The 17,867-nt window shown below is 53.5% G+C and overlaps 2 protein-coding genes across 8 annotated transcripts in view; one reads left to right on the plus strand and one right to left on the minus strand.

The window, feature by feature from the left end:
* Ssr4 (signal sequence receptor subunit 4) lies at positions 1-3,820 on the plus strand. Of its 4 annotated transcripts, none has more exons than XM_017797266.2 (7): positions 2-99; positions 218-294; positions 1,903-2,018; positions 2,801-2,875; positions 3,037-3,126; positions 3,382-3,447; positions 3,648-3,820. In XM_017797266.2, the coding sequence occupies exons 2-7, from the start codon at positions 228-230 to the stop codon at positions 3,750-3,752; spliced, it is 519 nt and encodes a 172-aa protein (XP_017652755.1). In that variant the 5' UTR covers positions 2-99; positions 218-227; the 3' UTR covers positions 3,753-3,820. The 4 variants fall into 4 exon arrangements, with proteins under 4 accessions (XP_029417697.1, XP_017652755.1, XP_008827767.1 ...); XM_008829545.3 differs by having other exon boundaries at positions 4-99; positions 1,900-2,018; XM_029561837.1 differs by having other exon boundaries at positions 1-294; positions 1,900-2,018; positions 3,368-3,447.
* Positions 3,821-5,647: 1,827 nt separating this feature from the next.
* Pdzd4 (PDZ domain containing 4) overlaps positions 5,648-17,867 on the minus strand; it is a 29,683-nt gene continuing 17,463 nt past the window's right edge. For 2 of the 4 annotated variants that reach the window (XM_008829554.2, XM_008829553.2), the window contains exons 2-8: positions 12,272-12,525; positions 11,195-11,285; positions 10,610-10,708; positions 9,487-9,549; positions 8,968-9,069; positions 8,690-8,800; positions 5,648-8,516 (exon numbers count right to left, since the gene is read on the minus strand). In XM_008829554.2, the coding sequence (XP_008827776.1) occupies positions 6,948-8,516; positions 8,690-8,800; positions 8,968-9,069; positions 9,487-9,549; positions 10,610-10,708; positions 11,195-11,285; positions 12,272-12,525 (2,289 nt within the window). In that variant the 3' untranslated portion in view covers positions 5,648-6,947. Of the gene's footprint in view, positions 8,517-8,689; positions 8,801-8,967; positions 9,070-9,486; positions 9,550-10,609; positions 10,709-11,194; positions 11,286-11,732; positions 12,248-12,271; positions 12,526-17,867 lie in introns of those variants that run through there. The other 2 variants (XM_008829556.3, XM_008829555.3) reach the window with 2 other exon arrangements.

Below are 17,867 nucleotides of genomic sequence, written 5' to 3' on the forward strand. Positions count from 1 at the left end.
CTTCCGGTGCTTGCTATGCTGTCGACGCCATCTTAGGGTTGGGAGTCCGCCGGTTGGGACCGTGGGTCGGGAATCGGACACGTCAGTGCCGCCTGCGACGTAAGCAGGCCCGACCCAGCCCTCTGGCGCTTGATTGGGTGCTGCGACCGCTTACGCGTCGCGCTTCCTTGTCTGCTCCGCATGTTCAGGGCGGCTTGGTCTCTTTTCCCCTCCGCAGAGAAGAGGCGATGGCGGCGATGGTATCTCTCGGCGCTCTGGCGCTACTCCTGCTGTCTGGCCTCTCTTGCTGCTCAGGTAGCGGCCAGGCGGGAGCTTGTTTCGGGCGAACCTCTGTCCCGTGGCAGGTGGTGCTGGGGAGGACGGGTGCGCGCGAGGAGAGGTGTCTGGCCCTTACCGGGGCGGTCGCTAGAGGCGGGGTGTTCTACAGATGAACGTCGCGACGCAGCGACCAGGAAACCATATAGGTTTGTCCGGCAGCCAGACTCATTGAAGAGCCCCAAAGCTGCTCCGTTCTATGGGCCACCAGTTCCCCCGGGGACGGTAATACATCTCTGGTCGTTGTCTCGGAAACTGGTCTCACAAGACCAGTGCTGTCCAGCACCAGGCTATCCTTACGAGAAACAGTGCTGGCAGAGAGGATCGAGACTGGCAGGCCAGTTTTCCCCAAGACCGCGGCTAAGCGACAGGGAGTAAGGACGCTCCTGCAGAGGAGTCGACGCAAGATCATGGGGCAACTTAGATAGCGAGCCCAACAACTGAAGAAGGGCCTTTAGTGCCCAGAGACTTGACTCTCCATGAGGTCCTGGTGTGTCCATCCCAGGATTCATAGCAAAGCTGAGCTGAGCACAAACCTATTGATTCATAGTTGTGAGCCATTTGTAACATTTGATGGTGGGATTGTGCTTCACTTGTAGTCCAAGTGTGTTTTAGAGGTTGTTACTACAGCACCTCAGGCCTGGTGGCCTGGACTGAGCAGGAGTTGCTTTCTGCACATATACATAGCTGAGAAGGGTATGCTCCATGCCCCCACCCACCCCTCAATGTCTTGAAAAGACAAACCGGGCTGCAAAACCTATCATGGGTTCCACAGTGTCAACCAGAAAAAGACCCTACTTAGCAGGACACAGAGGGGGGTGGTGGGATCTGGCACTTGAGAACCACACTGCCCACTACCATTCCCAGGCATATTCCTCCTGCTATTCAAACCCAAAGTCTTCTCCAGCTTAAATGGACAGTCTCCCAAGACATATTCAGAGAGTAATTTGACATGAAGATTGAGAACTTTCCCATTTCATGTTTGCTTCATACCCTGTGACTTAATACCCTTTTCCTGTGGCCTTCTGTAGGATGGAGATGCCTAGGGGTGGCTGCTTTCTCCCAGAGATCCTTGGTTTACAAAGACAGAAGTAGGATATTTGGATCCAGACTCTTCTGTTTACATCAGGAAGCACCAGGACCAATGTTGGCCTGATGTCAACTAATTGGGTGCAGAGATCCTTTCCTTTACCTTGAAAGTCCCTGTATATTGCTAACACCCTACTTAGCATCTGCAGAGAATGCTTTCAGTAGGCTGTTGGGGTCGTACATGGCTCTGAATCAAAGCTGCCTTGGCCTCTTGAGCTTCTGGGGTGCTCCAGACCCGGCAAGGTGCTACATGGGCTCCCTGTCATAGATTTAGGCACCAACGTGAGTAGTTATACACTTCTCAAACACCCCTGCGCTTCGAGTTGTTTCAAGGTTCACCTCTGCAGAGCCTTCCCTTCCCTTTTCAACAGACTCCACCTTGTGGAAACAGAAGGATCTTTGTGTCCTCAGCTTACCAGGTCTGAGAGGGAAAGCCAGGATAGACCCATTTGCCTTGCCTGGAACATAAAAGTTGGCTTTCTCTCCTCTCCACAGCAGAGGCCTGCCTGGAGCCCCAGATCACCCCTTCCTACTATACCACCTCAGATGCTGTCATTTCCACTGAGACTGTCTTCATCGTGGAGATCTCACTGACCTGCAAGAACAGGGTCCAGGTGAGCCTGGGAATTCAGCCAACATGGTGCAGGGAAAGAGATGAGGGTGACAGTGCTCTTCATTGGCAGTTGACAGTCACCCAAGGAGAGATGAGGGCACAATGAGGCCAGATCCTAGCAGGTACTTCAAGAGTATTTTCCTGACTGTATGATATGCTTTGCCTACATGTACTAAGATAGGTAGACACCCCACTGTTTCCTGGATGGATGTCTAGAATATGAGAAAGGATGGGATCAGACCCCTCCATCCTTTTTCTGGTTGTGGTCTGCCAAAGTGTGTTGTGTCCATGTGAACTTCTGTAAGTTTTAAGATTGAAAAGTCCCAACCTCAGCCCCTAACCTGCCAAAGAAGGAAGTTGGGCCTTTGGGGGCGGCAACACTCCTATGGTTAAACACCTTGTGTGACTCCTCCTGACATTAGCTCCTCCCTCTCAAGCTTCAAGAAATAACAGGCCATTTCCATCATCCTACTCATGTACATCTAACAGGCTTGCTGTAGGTCACGTTAGGCTGATCATAGGGGAGATCTGTTCTATTCGCCCCTTAGGAGATGTCTCATACAGGCAGACAGTAATAATGTCCATGGCATGACTCCTAGTATGGCTCTGGGCTGTCGCAGGTCTACTTCTTGCTTCTTGGGTCTTCTATGGCAGTCCCCACTAACATACTGCAGCACTCAACTGACCTAACCTACCTCCCCAGTCATGGAGCTGCTGGAACAACACAATGGGGGTTCTGCCTATGCCCAGAAAAAGTGACTCTTGCTTTGTCCTCCCATCTAGAACATGGCCCTTTATGCTGACGTTAGTGGAAAGCAATTTCCTGTAACCCGGGGCCAGGATGTGGGCCGATACCAGGTAAAGGATGCTGCATTCAGGGATGTTGGGGAAATGGCTTAAAGTGGGGTTAGTGCCCAAGGACTCGAGCATTGCTTGTAGCGGTATGGTACCAGTGCTAGCTAGCAAAGTAGTCCCTCAAGTGTCTTCTCTGCCCACCCCCCTGCCAAACACCCAACCAGGTGTCCTGGAGCCTGGAGCATAAGAGCGCCCATGCCGGCACCTATGAAGTTAGATTCTTCGATGAAGAGTCCTACAGCCTCCTAAGGAAAGTGAGTATCATCTGGAGCCCCTCCAAGGCCCCAAGGACGGAGGGCACACCCCACTGTAGTCATCTCTACCCTGCTCACCCTGTGTTCCCCTTCTGGACCATCAATAGTCTAGGGTCTATCCAGGAGGGCGCCTTCCTGTGCTCCTGCCCTATCTTCCCCCCACCCCTGCCCCCTTTCCTCATTTGTCTCTTGCCCATTTCTCCTCCACCTGGGCAGTCTATCCAGCACCTTTTGACCCCAGCACCTCCTTTGCAGGCTCAGAGAAATAATGAGGACGTTTCCATCATCCCACCCCTGTTTACAGTCAGTGTGGATCATCGGGTAAGTGGCCTCAGCTCAGGAACAGGGTACCCACATGGCACACCTCATCATCATTTTGGGTTAAGGCCAAAGAATGGTCTCATCCAGTGCAGCTCTAGCTCTGAGCTATCATTGACCAATGTGTCTTGAGGACAAGTGACTATGGATGGCTGGTCCACTCTTCTGTCACTCCCCTGAGCTGTCTTTTGGTCTTCTTGCAGGGCACTTGGAATGGGCCCTGGATCTCCACAGAGGTGCTGGCTGCAGCAATTGGCATAGTGATCTACTACCTAGCCTTCAGTGCAAAGAGCCACATCCAGGCCTGAGGGCAGCACCCCCAGCCCTCCACTGCTTCTTTCAATAAACAGTCACTATTTGCCATGGGTGCATTTAAGACACAGGACTTTGTGTTCATGGGGAAAGCTGGGCATTCAAGTGCCTTTGTTTGCCTTGATAGCCCAGACATTAAGTGGGGAGCCACACTTTCCCAGAGACCTGATTTCTGTCCTTGTCCCAGTTGCCTTCATGGTTTTGGTCTTGGCCCTCCCCAAGGAAGCCTCTTGGGGAGTACGTGGCCTCTTGAGCAAAGACCATCTTCTTTCCTGTCCTCACCCAGTCCCCCAGCGAAAAGCCTGGTCTCTATTCTTCTTCTTGTCAGGAAGTCTTCCCATGGTCAGCCTGTGACTCTCTGGGACTTTTTGACTAGAGGCAGGGGGTCTACTCTCCTGCACCTGCAGTCAGGAATGGCATCTTCCCTGGCCTGGGCAGAGAAGGCAACAGCTTCATTGTGGCTGCTGTGGGCCTGGGCACAGACTACACAAGAGCTTTCATGCCTTGCCTGCTAAGCAGTAGAGGCCCTGTGTTGCTGATGGGGTTGAAGTTGGCACATGTACCAGCACCCTTAGCACAGGAACAGTCCCTCTGGACTCCACATCCATGTTGGAGAGACAGTGAGCTTCTGAACTGAGTATGTATGATTTGTAAGAAAAGGGACAGGCAGCCTTGTATGTGCTTATGTGCCACACTCTAGCTCAGCCCTCTGCGCAGGCTTTGGCACATGCCACAATTCTCCCTAATGCTATGGAAGGCTAATTGGGGAGGGTAAAATTCTTAAGAGAACCTGTCCCACTGCGTGCCTTCTCTAGGATATGAGGTCATTGAAACTAGCTGGCAGCACCCTGATACCTAGGCCTATTAGGAGGATTGGGGCTCCTTGATACCTCCCTGCCTGGGATCTGCCACAACCATTGGAAGGGCTGGATGTTGCAGGGCACAAAGTATGTGACAGCAACTTGTGGCCCAGGTCCATCCAAGTCAAGAGGCATCCTCCAGACTAGAGGGGAGCCACCTGCCATATCAGGTCCTTGGGAAGCAGGGTGAGATGGAATGCAGAAGAATGATCCTTGAGAGCACCTGAGAACAGTCATGTTTAGCTGCACGGCAGATGAGGTCTCTGGACTCCAGAAAGACTAGAGGTGGGAGTAGTACCTGCTCCCCTTGGCTGCTAAGTGAACATTCCTGTGTTCTGCTAGCAGCCTACACGGTAGACAGGCAGTGGCAACAGCTACTGACCAACCAGTTGGTCTTTTTGGTTCTGTCTCCACCACCCAGCCTGATGGCAACAAGACCCAAATGTGAAGTTGCTGTTCAAGGGTATCGGTAACCCAGTGCCACCAGCCCTCCTGGTGCCATCTCTTCTATAGCTGGCCAAGGCAGCCCAAGCTCTGGGCCAATATTGGCTGGTCCTGGTCCTGAGAGCACCCTGCCAGAGAACAATGGGGTGACTCCTGAGCCATCACAGTGAGCCTCCCAGTAGCTGGAGGAATGCCAAAGGAACACTTGATCACGGTCTCCTTCACTGGGAAGGGGTAATGGGCTTGAAAGGGGGCAGCCAACATCTCTAGTTGTTTCCTTTACTCCTGTTCCAATTGCCTGTTGCCCCTCCCTGCTCGCTGGCAGGTCTGCCATGTGCTATGCTGGGCCTTCCTTCCCAGAAGTTTTTGAGTGTGGCAGGAAGATGAGGCTGTGCCCTTGTGACCCAGCCTTCTCGGTAACAGGACTCAGCTTCTGGGAATGGAGCCTTGGGTTTCCCACTCACACCCATCTTGGCATCTGGCTTATCACCAGCTTGCTAGAATCAGGGCATTCAGGAATTAATGAAGTGATACCTACCAGCAAACAGCATGACAATGAACACAAGGAGTCCACATCAACCAAGTAAAAAGGCAGCTTGCTTTATTTATGAGATGCAGGTGGGGGCAAGGGCATCCTATGGCCTCCAATCTGGGCTTTATCAAGCCTGAGGGGCATCAAACAGGCGGCACATTGCAAATTGCATCAATCACCTGGAAGAGGACTGGGCATCTCCCTCTCAGCCCACCTTCCTGACGCTGGATCCAGACCCCAACCACGTCCTCTCCAGGCCATGTGACCTGAGGTCTTCCTGTTGCTCAAGGGGCTTAACTTCTCAAACCCTTGGACATCAAAGCTCCATGCTCAGGCCAGTGAGAAAGATGGCCATGCTTCAGATGGCACAGGTCAGGGTTCAGTGGATTTTTTTTTGTCTTTTAAAGACAGGGTCTCCCTGTAGCCCCACCTGGCCTGGAACCCGCTATGTTGACCAGGCTGGCCTCAAACTCAGACATCTGCCTGCCTCTGCCTCCCAAGTGCTGGGATTAAAGGGAGCACTGGGACTAAAGGCGTGTGCCACCACACCTGGCTCAGTGGATTCTTTTTGGATGGACACTGCCACCACAATCCCTGCAATCTCACTCTCCTTGGGTCATTGGGGAAGGAGATGGGCCCCAGAGGTGAGCCTTGAAAGCCAAGGTAGAGACTCCCAGCCACCCCTCAGAGTAGAGGCCACCAGGACAGCTGCTTCCCATTCCTCCCCATCCCCTCCCTTTCCCTCCCACTCAACCCTCCCTCTCTTCCTCCCCCCCACCTCCTTCCCAGCCAGCACTTGGTGGGGTCCACCTTTGTCAGGCTGCCTAAAGGAGCTGCCAGCCCCCAGAGCAGATCCACAGAACAAAAACAACTATTGGCAAGCACAGAAAAGGAGAAAAAACCACAAAATTCGGGGTTGCCTTTGTCTACAAATAACTGCAGCTCCCAGGGGCAGGGAGAGGCTGTGCTCAGCAGTGAAGTTGGACATCCTCTTGTGCTTAGGATAGCCCACCTCACCTCTCTGCATTGACTTCCCTGTCTCCAAGAACACATTAAGAGCACTGCATGTATATTATGTGCATGCATATGCACATGAGTGCCCCTTACATGTGTGCCCTCGATGCTGGCTGTCGGCGTAGCCTCTTGGGGAGAAGGGAGTAGACGGAAGAGAAGTGTCCCTTCTTGGGTCTTTCTATTACCAAATTCCTACGCGCGCACACACACACACACACACAAAGACGGGGAAGAGTGTGCATGAGCACAGCGTGCAAGCACACACACGCTCACACACTAGATTCTAAGGGAGGGTGAGGGTTGGGCTGTCTGGGCCTGGGCCAGGCTCCTGCTGGGGCAGCTCAGACTGTGGTGACTGAGAGCAGAGGGTTGTAGATCCTTTTGCCATCAGCTGAGCGGGCACCGTGGGCCAGCATCTCCTGGATGGTGATCCAGTTGTCCAGGGTCTTCTTGTTTTTCTTCTTCATGGTCTTGCGGTGGCTCAGTGCAATGATGTTGAGCTCAGGCTTGCTATTGCCATTCTGCTGCTCCTTCAGACACTCCAGGCGGCTCTGCATCATGAACTCACGCCGCTTCCGCTGCTCCCGTGCTCGGATCAGGTGCTGCTTCCGCTCTTCTTTACTCCAGTAACGGCCCATCTTCATCTCGCTCACTGCATCATCATCAATGGTCATGCCACTGTGCTCCTCCCGGATCTTCAGGGCCCGGGCCTTCAGCAGCCGATCTCGGACAGGCCTCTTGGCCACATAACGGGTCCCATCGCTTCGCACTTTCACCTTCCACTCCATTCGGGGTGCTTCAGCAGCAGCAGCCACCACCCCACTCACCCGAGGGCCACCAGCCAAGCTCAGGGAGCCATGGCCCAGCTCCTCCAGGGTGCGTGGTGGGGCCAGCTGCACACAGCTGTGATAGTGCTCACTCTCCTGACCACGATGGCGCCTGGATAGGTAAGGACTGCCTTCAGGGGCCACACGCTCCAGGGTCACCCCAGTCTTGGGGCTGCGTCGGACACGCTCCTCTGTATGTTGTCTCCGTCCCACCTCAGGATCCCGGGAGAGGGATCGGAACTTGGCAGGACTCCCTGGTGAAGGAGCCGCCTTGGGGTGGGTGGCGACAGGAGGGCCAGAAGGGGTCCGGTTCAAGTTGGAGTTGCCAGCAACAGCAGCAGCAGCAGCAGCAGATCGCTTCAGGGGGCTCTCGGGCATAGGCTCCACGAGCAGGGGAGTGCTACGGCAGCTCTCCCCAGTGTTGTAGGCGCTGGTGCTGTCCTTGTCTGACTTCTCTGGCAGCTCAGAGATGTCAGATAGCTCATGCTTCTTGGGCTCACTGGGTGCCAGGTCATAGAGGCTCTCCTCCTCCAAAAGCCAGGCCTTCATACAGCGCTCCCGCAGCTGCTGCATCTTCTGTGCCCGCAAGATGTTGCGGCACTTGAACTCCAGGTGCCGTAGCTCCTCCTCCAGCATGGCCATCTCGTGGCCCAGGCTCTCATTGCGATTGACATCCAGGGCGCTGTTGCCACTGGAGGCCCGGGCAAAGAGGATGCCCAGCTGGTTGCCATTCTCCAGGTGGCACTTGATCTCCAGCAGCTCCCGGTAGCGATCATACTCCTCATCAGTGAGGCTGGGCAGGTCAGCCCCTTCCAGCCCCGCCCCCTCGGCCAGCAGAGAGTCCATGCTGAAGTGAAAGTCCCGGCTCTGCAGGGCATCCCCTTGCAGGCCAAACTTGCACAGACTCCCAGGGGTGTTGGTGGTGCTGGGGGGCTCATCCCCCAGCAAGTCGTGTTCAGAGCTCTCTTCGTTTTGGGTACTCTCATCAGTCCGGCCCACCCCACTGTCCAGCTCCTGGCTGTTGCTCAGGCCTGGGCCCCCATCAGGAGGAGCCTCCTTTTCTTCATCATTTCCAGGCTGAGACTGAAATGGCAAACACAGTTAAGTTCCCACAGATGCATGCTGCAGGAAGTCTGGAAGGAAGTGCATGATTGGTTCCTTTCCAGGCACAGGCTGGGAGATCCTGTACAGCCCCAGGTCCCTTCCTCCTTCCCTTCCCTACCTCTTACCCTCCCTATTTAAAAGACCTTCCTCACCTGCTGGGTAGGGGGTGACTTCAGCTTCCGGGCGTGAAGGTCCCCATCATTCTCAGTGCCAAAGTCATCCAGGAAGTCATCTCGGTCACTGTCCTTCCACCGCTTTGCTAGCTGCAAAGACAGGTATGAGCTAGCCCCAATGCCTCAAGGATCGCCCCAGAAGCCCCTCCACCCTGCTCTAGGCTCCATGCTCTCAGTGAAGTCAAACAGACCAGCAGCTTTCAAGACAGATCCTGGTGTTGGAAACCCCATGTCATCCTGTTAGATGGTACAAATACCTGGCTCTCCGGCCGGGCCACCAGCAGGGAAATGTTGGTATTCTCCTCCTGGCTCAGGATGGCCACTGCTTCTTCTCGATTCTGGACGTCCATGCCATTAATCTGCAGAGGGAGATCAAGGACAATCAACAATGCTAGGACTGGACTAATGGAGGGCTCTGGCTGTGCTGAGACAGGCTCTTAAATTCTGGAAAAGCATAAATAAGCAGAATGTGTCTGGTGAAAGGATGACCTGGCCTGTGCAAAAGCATGTCTGGCTCAGAGGGCATGGTGCAATGGGAGTGGAGGGAAAAGGAACTGGGGAGGTGCTAGCAGAGCCCAGGGGCACATGGAAGCCTCAAGGAAGTTGAACAAAAGAGAGATGAGATTTGGTCCAGGTTCCAGATGCAGTAAGGTCCTGGTGGCAGGCTAGGTTCTCAATGGGAAAGGCCTGGGATGGGGTCAGGAGAGGAGCAGGACTGTCCCCAGGGTACAGCAGGGCCTCAGACCAGGCCTGGGATCCTGCCTGTGAATGCTCACCTGGATGATTCGGTCTCCCTCACGGATCCGGCCGTCTTTGGCTGCAATGCTGTTGGGATTTACCTGCAGGACACATGCATTTTGGGGACTGGGGACCTATAATGTCCTTTTCAGTGGGAGGGAGCAGCCTCACCTTGGGGGGCTCCCAAAGCAAACTGCAGCCTCACTCCCTTCCCACTTCAGCTCAGAGCAACAGCTTCCAAGCACTAGGAAGCAAGGGCGAGGCAGTGGGCCCAGGGCAGTTTAGTTTGCTCCCTCAGCTTAGAAGATACCCTTCCCCTGCCCAACACACCTGTACTCTAGCCTCAATCCCTGACACTGCTACACTCTTTTTTTCCCTTTGGCCTTTTTGAGAGAGGGACTCCCTGTAGCCCCAGCTGGCCTGGCACCCCATACATAGACCAGGCTGGCCTTGGACTCACAGAGATCCACCCGCCTCTGCCTCCCAAGTGCTGGGATTAAAGGTGTATGTCACCCCAGCCGGCAGGCACTACTACACTTTTTTGCACAGAAGCACAGCAACCACAGTGCTGGGGTTGAAACCCAGAGCCTTGCACATGCTAGGCAAGCACCCTACCACCAAACTATGCCTCCAGCTTTTATGCTTTGTTTTGTTTTGTCTTGACACTGAATGTCAAGTAGCTAGCCGAGGCCTTGAACTGATCCTCCCAAGTGCTGGGTTACAGAGGCATAAGCCACCATACCCAGTTCAGAGGGCTTTTATTTTTCCTTCCCCTGGAGGCTGGGCAAAGGCAGGTGGCTGGACGCTTTCTCATAATGAAAATACATCAAGCCTGGGGGGAGGGCTTGATGGGCAGTGAGGCATTTTTTTTCCATTTGGAAGGTTAGCTTTAGTAGGATAATGCTAGCAGAGAACTGCTGGCTATACAAACATATGCCAGAGGGAGGGAGGTGGGCCCCATGGATGAATACATTGAATGGAAGCCATGGCCACCCTTGACACCCAGCAAACTACTGTAACATCCAGGGGGCAGCTAGGGTCTCTGGGCAGCCCTAAGTCCTCCTAAATCCTGAACAGGCTTTGAACAGAGGCCACAGGCTAGGCTCAAACAGCTTTGGGGCCCTCCTGTGTGCCCCGGCCTGTCTCTACCCCTTTCCATACCTCTCCAACGTAGATTCCCAGATCCTCCTCATCATCTGTGCGGTAGCACACCATCAGGCCCAGCTTGTCTCGGTGGCTGCTTTTACACAGTTCCACCTCCTGCCAGCACAGGGGGTAGGGGGAAGAAGCAGAGGTATAAAGGCTTGGAAGGCATGACTGAGGAAACGTGCTTGGCCGCAGCCTTGGTCCAGCCCCTCACCCCTAGCAGCCCCTTGCCTTCTGTTGGTGTCAATTGAACTGAGTGTGCAGCCCCTAGTTTTAAGGGCTCCCTCTTCTTACCATTCCACATGGTGCGAGTGTTCAATGGTTTCCCTACCAGGAAACACCCAAGACACACAGTATGAACAGGACACACAGAACAGACATGCGTGGGACATGGACTCACCAAAACAGACAGAAAGTACCACCTCACCCATGCCCTCCCTGACTCAGGCGGCTATGTACCTAGACGGGCCACGAGGCCCAGCCGCCAGGGGGCAGCAGGGGGCAGCAGGAGCCAGGCCTGGGCAGGGCTGCAGAAAATGGGTCTGCTGCAGACTCTCGCCCGGGCTGGCTGCAGGCCCCTTGGCCAGCCACCAGGCTCACCTCATACTCCAGCTCGTCCATACGCTCTGCCTCCTGCGGGCCGCCCTCCATGAACTCCGCTGGGTCATAATACTCATGGCTGATGGGGGGGCTGCCCAGGAGAAGGGGGGGGTCAGATGGGCCATCTGCTCCTCTGGTAACTTAGCCCCAGCTCCAAGCTGGCCAGTCCCAGTGCACTCAGCACAGCACGGGGTCCTGCTCTAGGTGTACTCTCCAGAGAAGGTAACCCAGCTGCCACCTCCAGAACCTTCCTCTCTTAGCTACACAAATGCTGTGGAAGGACCTGGAATGCTCCTCAAATAAGAGTAGGCAGTGGGCCATCGTGATCCCAGGCAGGCACATCTAGCTCTCCCCACCCCAGCCCCCAGACCAAGGGCTGACTTCTCCAAAGCTCTGTGTCCCAGCTGTCCTCTGCACTGTTCCCACTCATGCAGCGCCCCCAGAAGTTACCCAGGCCTTCTGCAGAGCAGACAGACACCCCTCTGCCTCCAGGGGTCGCCCTCCTTGCCCCAAAGCTGCTCATGGCCCTGCAGCCTACCTCTGCACAGAAGGGCTCCCAGGACCACCTCCCTGCAGCCCCAGGCAGGATTAGCAGAATGAGTCATCGCTCAGATGGTCAAGGCCACCAGGCAGGGATGAAAGGCCCTTCTTCTGAGGGGGCCAAAGAAAGAAGCCGAAGAGATGGAAGAAATTCAGAGCAGGTGGAGGAATGGGACAGACAAGGGATGCAAGAAGATTCAAGGAGAGATGCTTGTGAGGAGGCAGAGGCGATGGGGCGGCAGAAGAGGAGAGAGGATGGAGGAGCTGCCAGGTCCCAGGCATGTGGGCCTCCCCTCGGCCCTTCTGCCAGCTGGTGCCAAGCCTGAGACCAGAGGCCTGGAGGTTTCTGAGCCCGAGTGACACGGTCAGCTCTGGAGGTCAAGGAGCCTGCTTCCTGCCCAAGAGGGGCAGCTGAGTTGGGTCTCCCCACCATGGTTAGAGCTGCAACAAGCTGCCTGTGGGTTGCATGGGGACAGCTGCCCCAGGCGGCATGTCCTCTCTGGAGGCAGGGCCCGGGCCCTCCTGAGGGCAACTCACAGCTCAGAGAGGACGTACGGCTCCAGGATGCCCATGGGTGGGGTGGGCGGGCGCAGCTTGCCCAGCGCCATGATATGCTCGAAGGTGATGTCGGTCTGAGTGCCACTGTCCACCAGATGAAGGTCATGGCAGGAGCTGTCCCCCCTCAGGCGGGGGCTGCGTCTCAGCACCTGGATCACCAGGGGCTCCTTGGAGGCGCGCAGGGCCTCTAGGGTTTGCTCCTGAGACAGCTTGGAGAGCTCCTTTCCGTTCACCTGCAGCAGAGACACGCCTCCGTGAGAACCCTCAACAGCCGGCTCCTCCCCTCTGGAGGTTTAGGCCAGAAAGACCCTGAACTGCCAACCAGCACCCAGACCTGCTCAATCAAGGTATCTGCCCACAGCCCTGGCTACCTTTGGTGCCCTCCTTCCCAGGTAGACCCCACTCAGCCTCCAATCCAGAGTGCTGTCTGAGTATTGCTATTGCTGTGCCCCTCTCAGAGTCACGTGACTATCTGTTCCGCGGTCTAGAAGCTCCGCCCTCACCCCAACATCTGCAGTCCCTCCTCCATCAGGAACCATCCACAGCTCTCCTGACTTCCAGCTTACCAGGATCTGCCTGTCCTCTGGCAGCACTTAGGCTAGCATGTAGAAGACCCCAGAGTTCCCTGATGATGACTGAGCTACAACTATCTGTGCTCATCCAACGCCAAGGCTAGAGGAGGGCAGAGTCCAGCACACAGAGAAGGGGCAATGGAGAGAGCAGTAAGGTACATAAGGAGAGGGACTGTTCCTTGTGATGACAACTCATTTGCTAATAGAGAGGGCTTTTTTTTTGTCTTTTTGAGACAGGGTCTCCCTGTAGCCCCCAGCTGACCTGGAACTCACTATGTAGATAGACCAGGCTGGACTTGAACTCAACAGAGATCCACCTGCCTCTGCCTCCCGAGTGCTAGGTTAAAGGCATGTATTACCATGTCCAGCCTGACAGAGGGCCTTTTGACACACAGAAGGCCTCCTGGAATTGCAAGGTACCCTAAGGGAAGTGCCAAGTAAGTGGATCTTACAAAAGCCAGCACACTTTCTTGGAGACTTGCTAAACAAAATGTTCCAGGTAGGGCTCTGAAAGTGAGTCCCCGCCAGATCCTAATCCCTTACAGAAGTAAGGCCTCTGTTCAGCAGATGAGGAAAAAGTGAGGCCAGGTGAACAGACAGAATCACGTTCATGAGCCAGGAGAGGCTGCACAGCGGCCAGAGTAAGGGGTAAGGGAAGAGATCTGAGGCAGAAGCGAGACTGGAACAGCTAGGTAGGAAGGGCAGAATGATGGAGTGCAAACAGTCTTCTAGACAAAGCAAGCTGAGATTCCAGATGGGAAAGGAAGAAAGCTCATCACTGGGTGAGTGGGCAGACAGGCAGTCTCAGCCAGGTGGCCAGCAAGCACCCCCTTGGCAGAAAGCTGTCCCCAGCTGGACCAGTGTCTGCAGTACATAACATGGTTGGGCCCAGAAGCAGTTTGCTGTACTTGTTAGGTCCTCCTTGGGCACAGGACCAAAAGAGTGTTGGAACAGAACAGATGCTGCCAAAACTCAGAGCACTTAAGGGCCAGCAAGGGGAATCAGGAAACTGCTGGAGGTGGAAACACTAAGGGAGTCTCGCAGGAGCTCATTCCAACAGCAGCTGCTAGAAAAACCTTTCTGGTCTCCACTGGAATGCCCTTACCAGCCTGGAGTCAGCCACCCCACCCCCACCCCCAACCCAGAAAGGAGGTAGGCAGCCTCCTCAAACAAGTGCAAAGGACGAGATGGGCTAAGAGGTGACACGATGCTGAGGCTGGAGGATCACTGTGAGTTTGAGGCCAGCCTGAGATGCATAACCACATAGTGAGTTCAAAGTCAGCCTAGGATACCTAACAGAACTCTATGCCCTTTCTTCCCCCAAAAGAGCTGGATGTGGTGGTACATGCCTATAATCCCAGTACTCAGGAAGAAGAGGCAGGAGGATCAGAAGTTCAAGGTCATCCTTGACTATATAGCAAGTTTGAAGCCAGCATGGATTGATTACAAAAGACATGGAGGCGGGGGGGGGGGGGGGTTACAGGTGAGGAGGCTGGTTTCCCTACTGCGGCGAGGGCAGGTGGGAAGCACTTTCAAGGGATTAGAGGACCTCTGGCTGTGGCTACGTGCAGTTACAGCAAATTAGAGTCCTGCAACATGACGGCTGAGCCCTGTAAGATGGGCCATCTGAAGGAAGCCCATGGTGTCCTTAGGGACCCCTCCCACTCAGCAACATCTCCCAGTTTCTGAGCCCAAACACCCTGTGCTATTTCACTATGTCCTTGTAGATAACAGTTTGCTTACTCTATCTCCCCCCTTCCTCTCTGAATGTTCATGTTCTGAAAAGTGCTTTATAAGAATCTCCATATTTGTTGTGAGCCATGTCTGTAATCCCAATACTTGGGAAATGGCAGTGAGAAGACCAGTTCAACGCCAAGCTGGGATACATGAGGCTTTGTCTCAAAAAAACAAAACCCAGGGGCTAGAGAGGTGTCTCTGTGGTTAAGAGCACCTGCTAGTCTCCCAGCACCCAGATTCAGTTCCTAGCACCTACTCAGGTTGCTTACAACAAGCTGTAACTCCAACTGCAAAGGATCCATATCCCTATTCTGGCATCCATGGGCACCAGCACACATGTGGCCTACACTCACACAGACACATACACATAACAAAAAAAATATATTTTTAAACTCAAAATCGGGCTGAAGAGATTGCTCAGTGGTTACTTAAGAGCAGTGGCTGCTCTTGCAGAGGACCTGGGTAGCACCCACATGGAAGCTAACAATAGTCAGTTCCAGGGGATCCAATTCCATCTTCTGGCTTTTGCGGGCATTGTGTGCATGTGATGCACTTACATCCATTCAAGCAAAACACATAAGATAAAAGCAAACTAAAAATTTTTTTTAATTTAAAAATCAGATGGAGCTGGTAGTACACAAAGCACACTGGAGGCAGGTAGAGGCAGGGCCTCAGGATTTCAAAGGCCAGCCTCAACTACATAAGGAATTGAATTGAAGACCAGCCTGGGCTACATAAGAGCCTGACTGGCAAAAAAAAAAGAGCTAGAGAGAAAAAGAGAAGTATGGGAGGGAGAGGGAGAAGGGGAGGGGGGAAGGGAGGGGGAGAGAGAGAGAGGAGAAGAGAAGAGAAGAGAAGAGAAGAGAAGAGAAGAGAAGAGAAGAGAAGAGGAGAAGGGGGAAGGAAAGCACCTCATCCACTGAAGAGGACACAGCCAGGAAGGTTGGGGAAAGGGCTGTGTGCAGGTGCCAAGGTGTATGTGTGTGTGCAGGGAAAGCCTTTGACAGGGTGTGAGGAATGGCCTGAGAGTCCTCTTGTAGTGGTGGCTAGAGCCAGTTAGTTGTTCAACACAGAAATCAATATCAGCACTGCAACTGTGTTAAGGTGCAACTGAATGCATGGCATTAAAAACAAAGGCGATACATACTGACACCTCCTGGCTCTCTGCTTGCTTTACTAAACTTTACTATCATCTGTGCTCCTGGCATTATTTCCATACTGTGCATCTGGAACTAAACACTTGGTGATGTGCCACTGCACATCTCTTCATTTTATGCTCAGTGGTGGCTCATAGTAGTGGTTTGAAATGGGCTATAGTGGAGCGTTTACACCACGGACATTGGCCAGTGCTCTAGCTCATGACTCAAGTTTTGTTTTGGAACATCTGCCAGCTCATCACTATCCTTAAGTGGAAACAAAGAGGCAGAAGAGTTCAGAGTTGATTCTGTGGGGGGAGTTTCCCTGAAACTCTCTAGGCAGGACAAGCACTCAGTGGAATGCTCAGGTGACACAGAACTGCAGGAATGCCTTTCTCCCTGGAATCATTAAGTTACCCAGCAGCAGTGTTACTATGGAAACCAGGCCCAGGCACTGGGAAGTTTGCAGGGCAGGCTGGTGGGGGCTGGGAACACAGTCTTTTAGCACCTTAGATCAGGGACCATGAGAGAGATTGCCTATGACAGCCCAGAAGATTCCCCTGGGCCGAGGCAGAGGCCACACACCCCTTAGCCTCTCGTGGCTTCAGGTCATGGTGAGACAGAAATAAACTGTGACAAGGAAGAGATTAGCCCCTCTAGGAGAGGAAGGGCTCCCAACAAGATGGAAATACATGGGGCACTGAGCAAAGCAGTATGGGGCCAGGTACACGGTGAAAGACCACAGCAGTTCTTATCCTGCTGTTCTGGAATGGTCCTGAGGCCATAAGCATCTCTGACCCCCACATTACCTATCTGTCTGTAAAAGGTACTCGGGCCTGGGTGTGTAGTTAAATGGTAGAGCACTTGCCCAGCATATACAAGGACCTGGGTTCCAGTTCCATGGCCACAAAAAATGGCATCCAAACCCAGCATGCTTCCACCAGCCTCCCCTTCAGCCCCACAGGCAGCTGTGTCCCAAATGTTGGTTATTTGCCTGACATTCAGGACTTACTCTACACTTATACCTCCTTTGCTGTCATCTGGTACAAGCCCCACAAAGCAAATCCAAATAGACCACAGGTACAAATGGACCACGGTAAATGCCCTGCCTTGGTAAGCAAAGGAATGGAATGCATGCAGTGAGGAAAGAGAAAGTTTTCATACTCCAAAGATGAAAACTAGGGAAAAATGGAAGGAATGGAAGACTTCTGGACAAGAGGCTGCATAAGAACAGGCCTGGGGGAGCAGGGGGGGGTGCTGGAGAGACGGCTCAGCAGTTAAGAACACTGACTGTTCTTGCAGAAGACCCGGGTTCAAATCCCAGCACCCACATGGCAGCTAACAACTGTCCATTGTAACTCCAGTCCCAGGGGATCCGACAGCCTCTTCTGACCTCCGCAGGCATTGCACGACACGGGTGCACTTACCTACCTACATGCAGGCAATACACGCATACACATAAAATAAAAATAAAAATATTAAAAAAGAACAGGCCCAGGAAAAATACCACAAGGCACAGAACTGACAACGGGTTAGTTACCTGGTCGTATGAAGAATCATGGCAACACTAGGAAAACAAAACTCAATAGCAACATGGGCAAATGACATCAAGCAGCTAAGGCATCTAGAGAAAAGGTGGCCAAGTGCTGTTGTGCCAGAGCAGGATGAAAAGATTCCTATTAGCACATCTGGGGACAGCCAATGCTAAACTGCTAAGGCATGTATGTTCCATGATCCAACAACCAAACGCAACAACAGCTCACAGATTGATCATCAGTAAAATAGGCACAGTACACAGGCAAAGTTGTTATACAGGGCACTTTATGGAAGGGCACGTATTTCTTTTGGGGTCTCACGAAGTTACTCAGACCACTCTTTTACTCAAGGCTGGCCTTGAACTGTTTTATCTTCGTAAGTTCAAGGCCAGCCTAAGGTACATGAGATCTTGCCTTCAAAAAAAGGTGAAGGATGCCCAGTCATGGTGGCACACCTTTAATCCCAGCACTCCGGAGGCTGAGGCAGGTGAATCTCCGTGAGATCAGGACCAGCCCAGTCTACATAGGAAGTTCCAGGTCAGCTGGAGCTACAGAGAGACGCTGTCTAAAAGTACAAAAAAAAGGGACTGGAGAG

This window comes from Nannospalax galili, unplaced genomic scaffold (genome assembly GCF_000622305.1).
Source record: "Nannospalax galili isolate Female #2095 unplaced genomic scaffold, S.galili_v1.0 scaffold513, whole genome shotgun sequence".
In the NCBI taxonomy this organism is placed as follows: Eukaryota; Metazoa; Chordata; class Mammalia; order Rodentia; family Spalacidae; genus Nannospalax; species Nannospalax galili.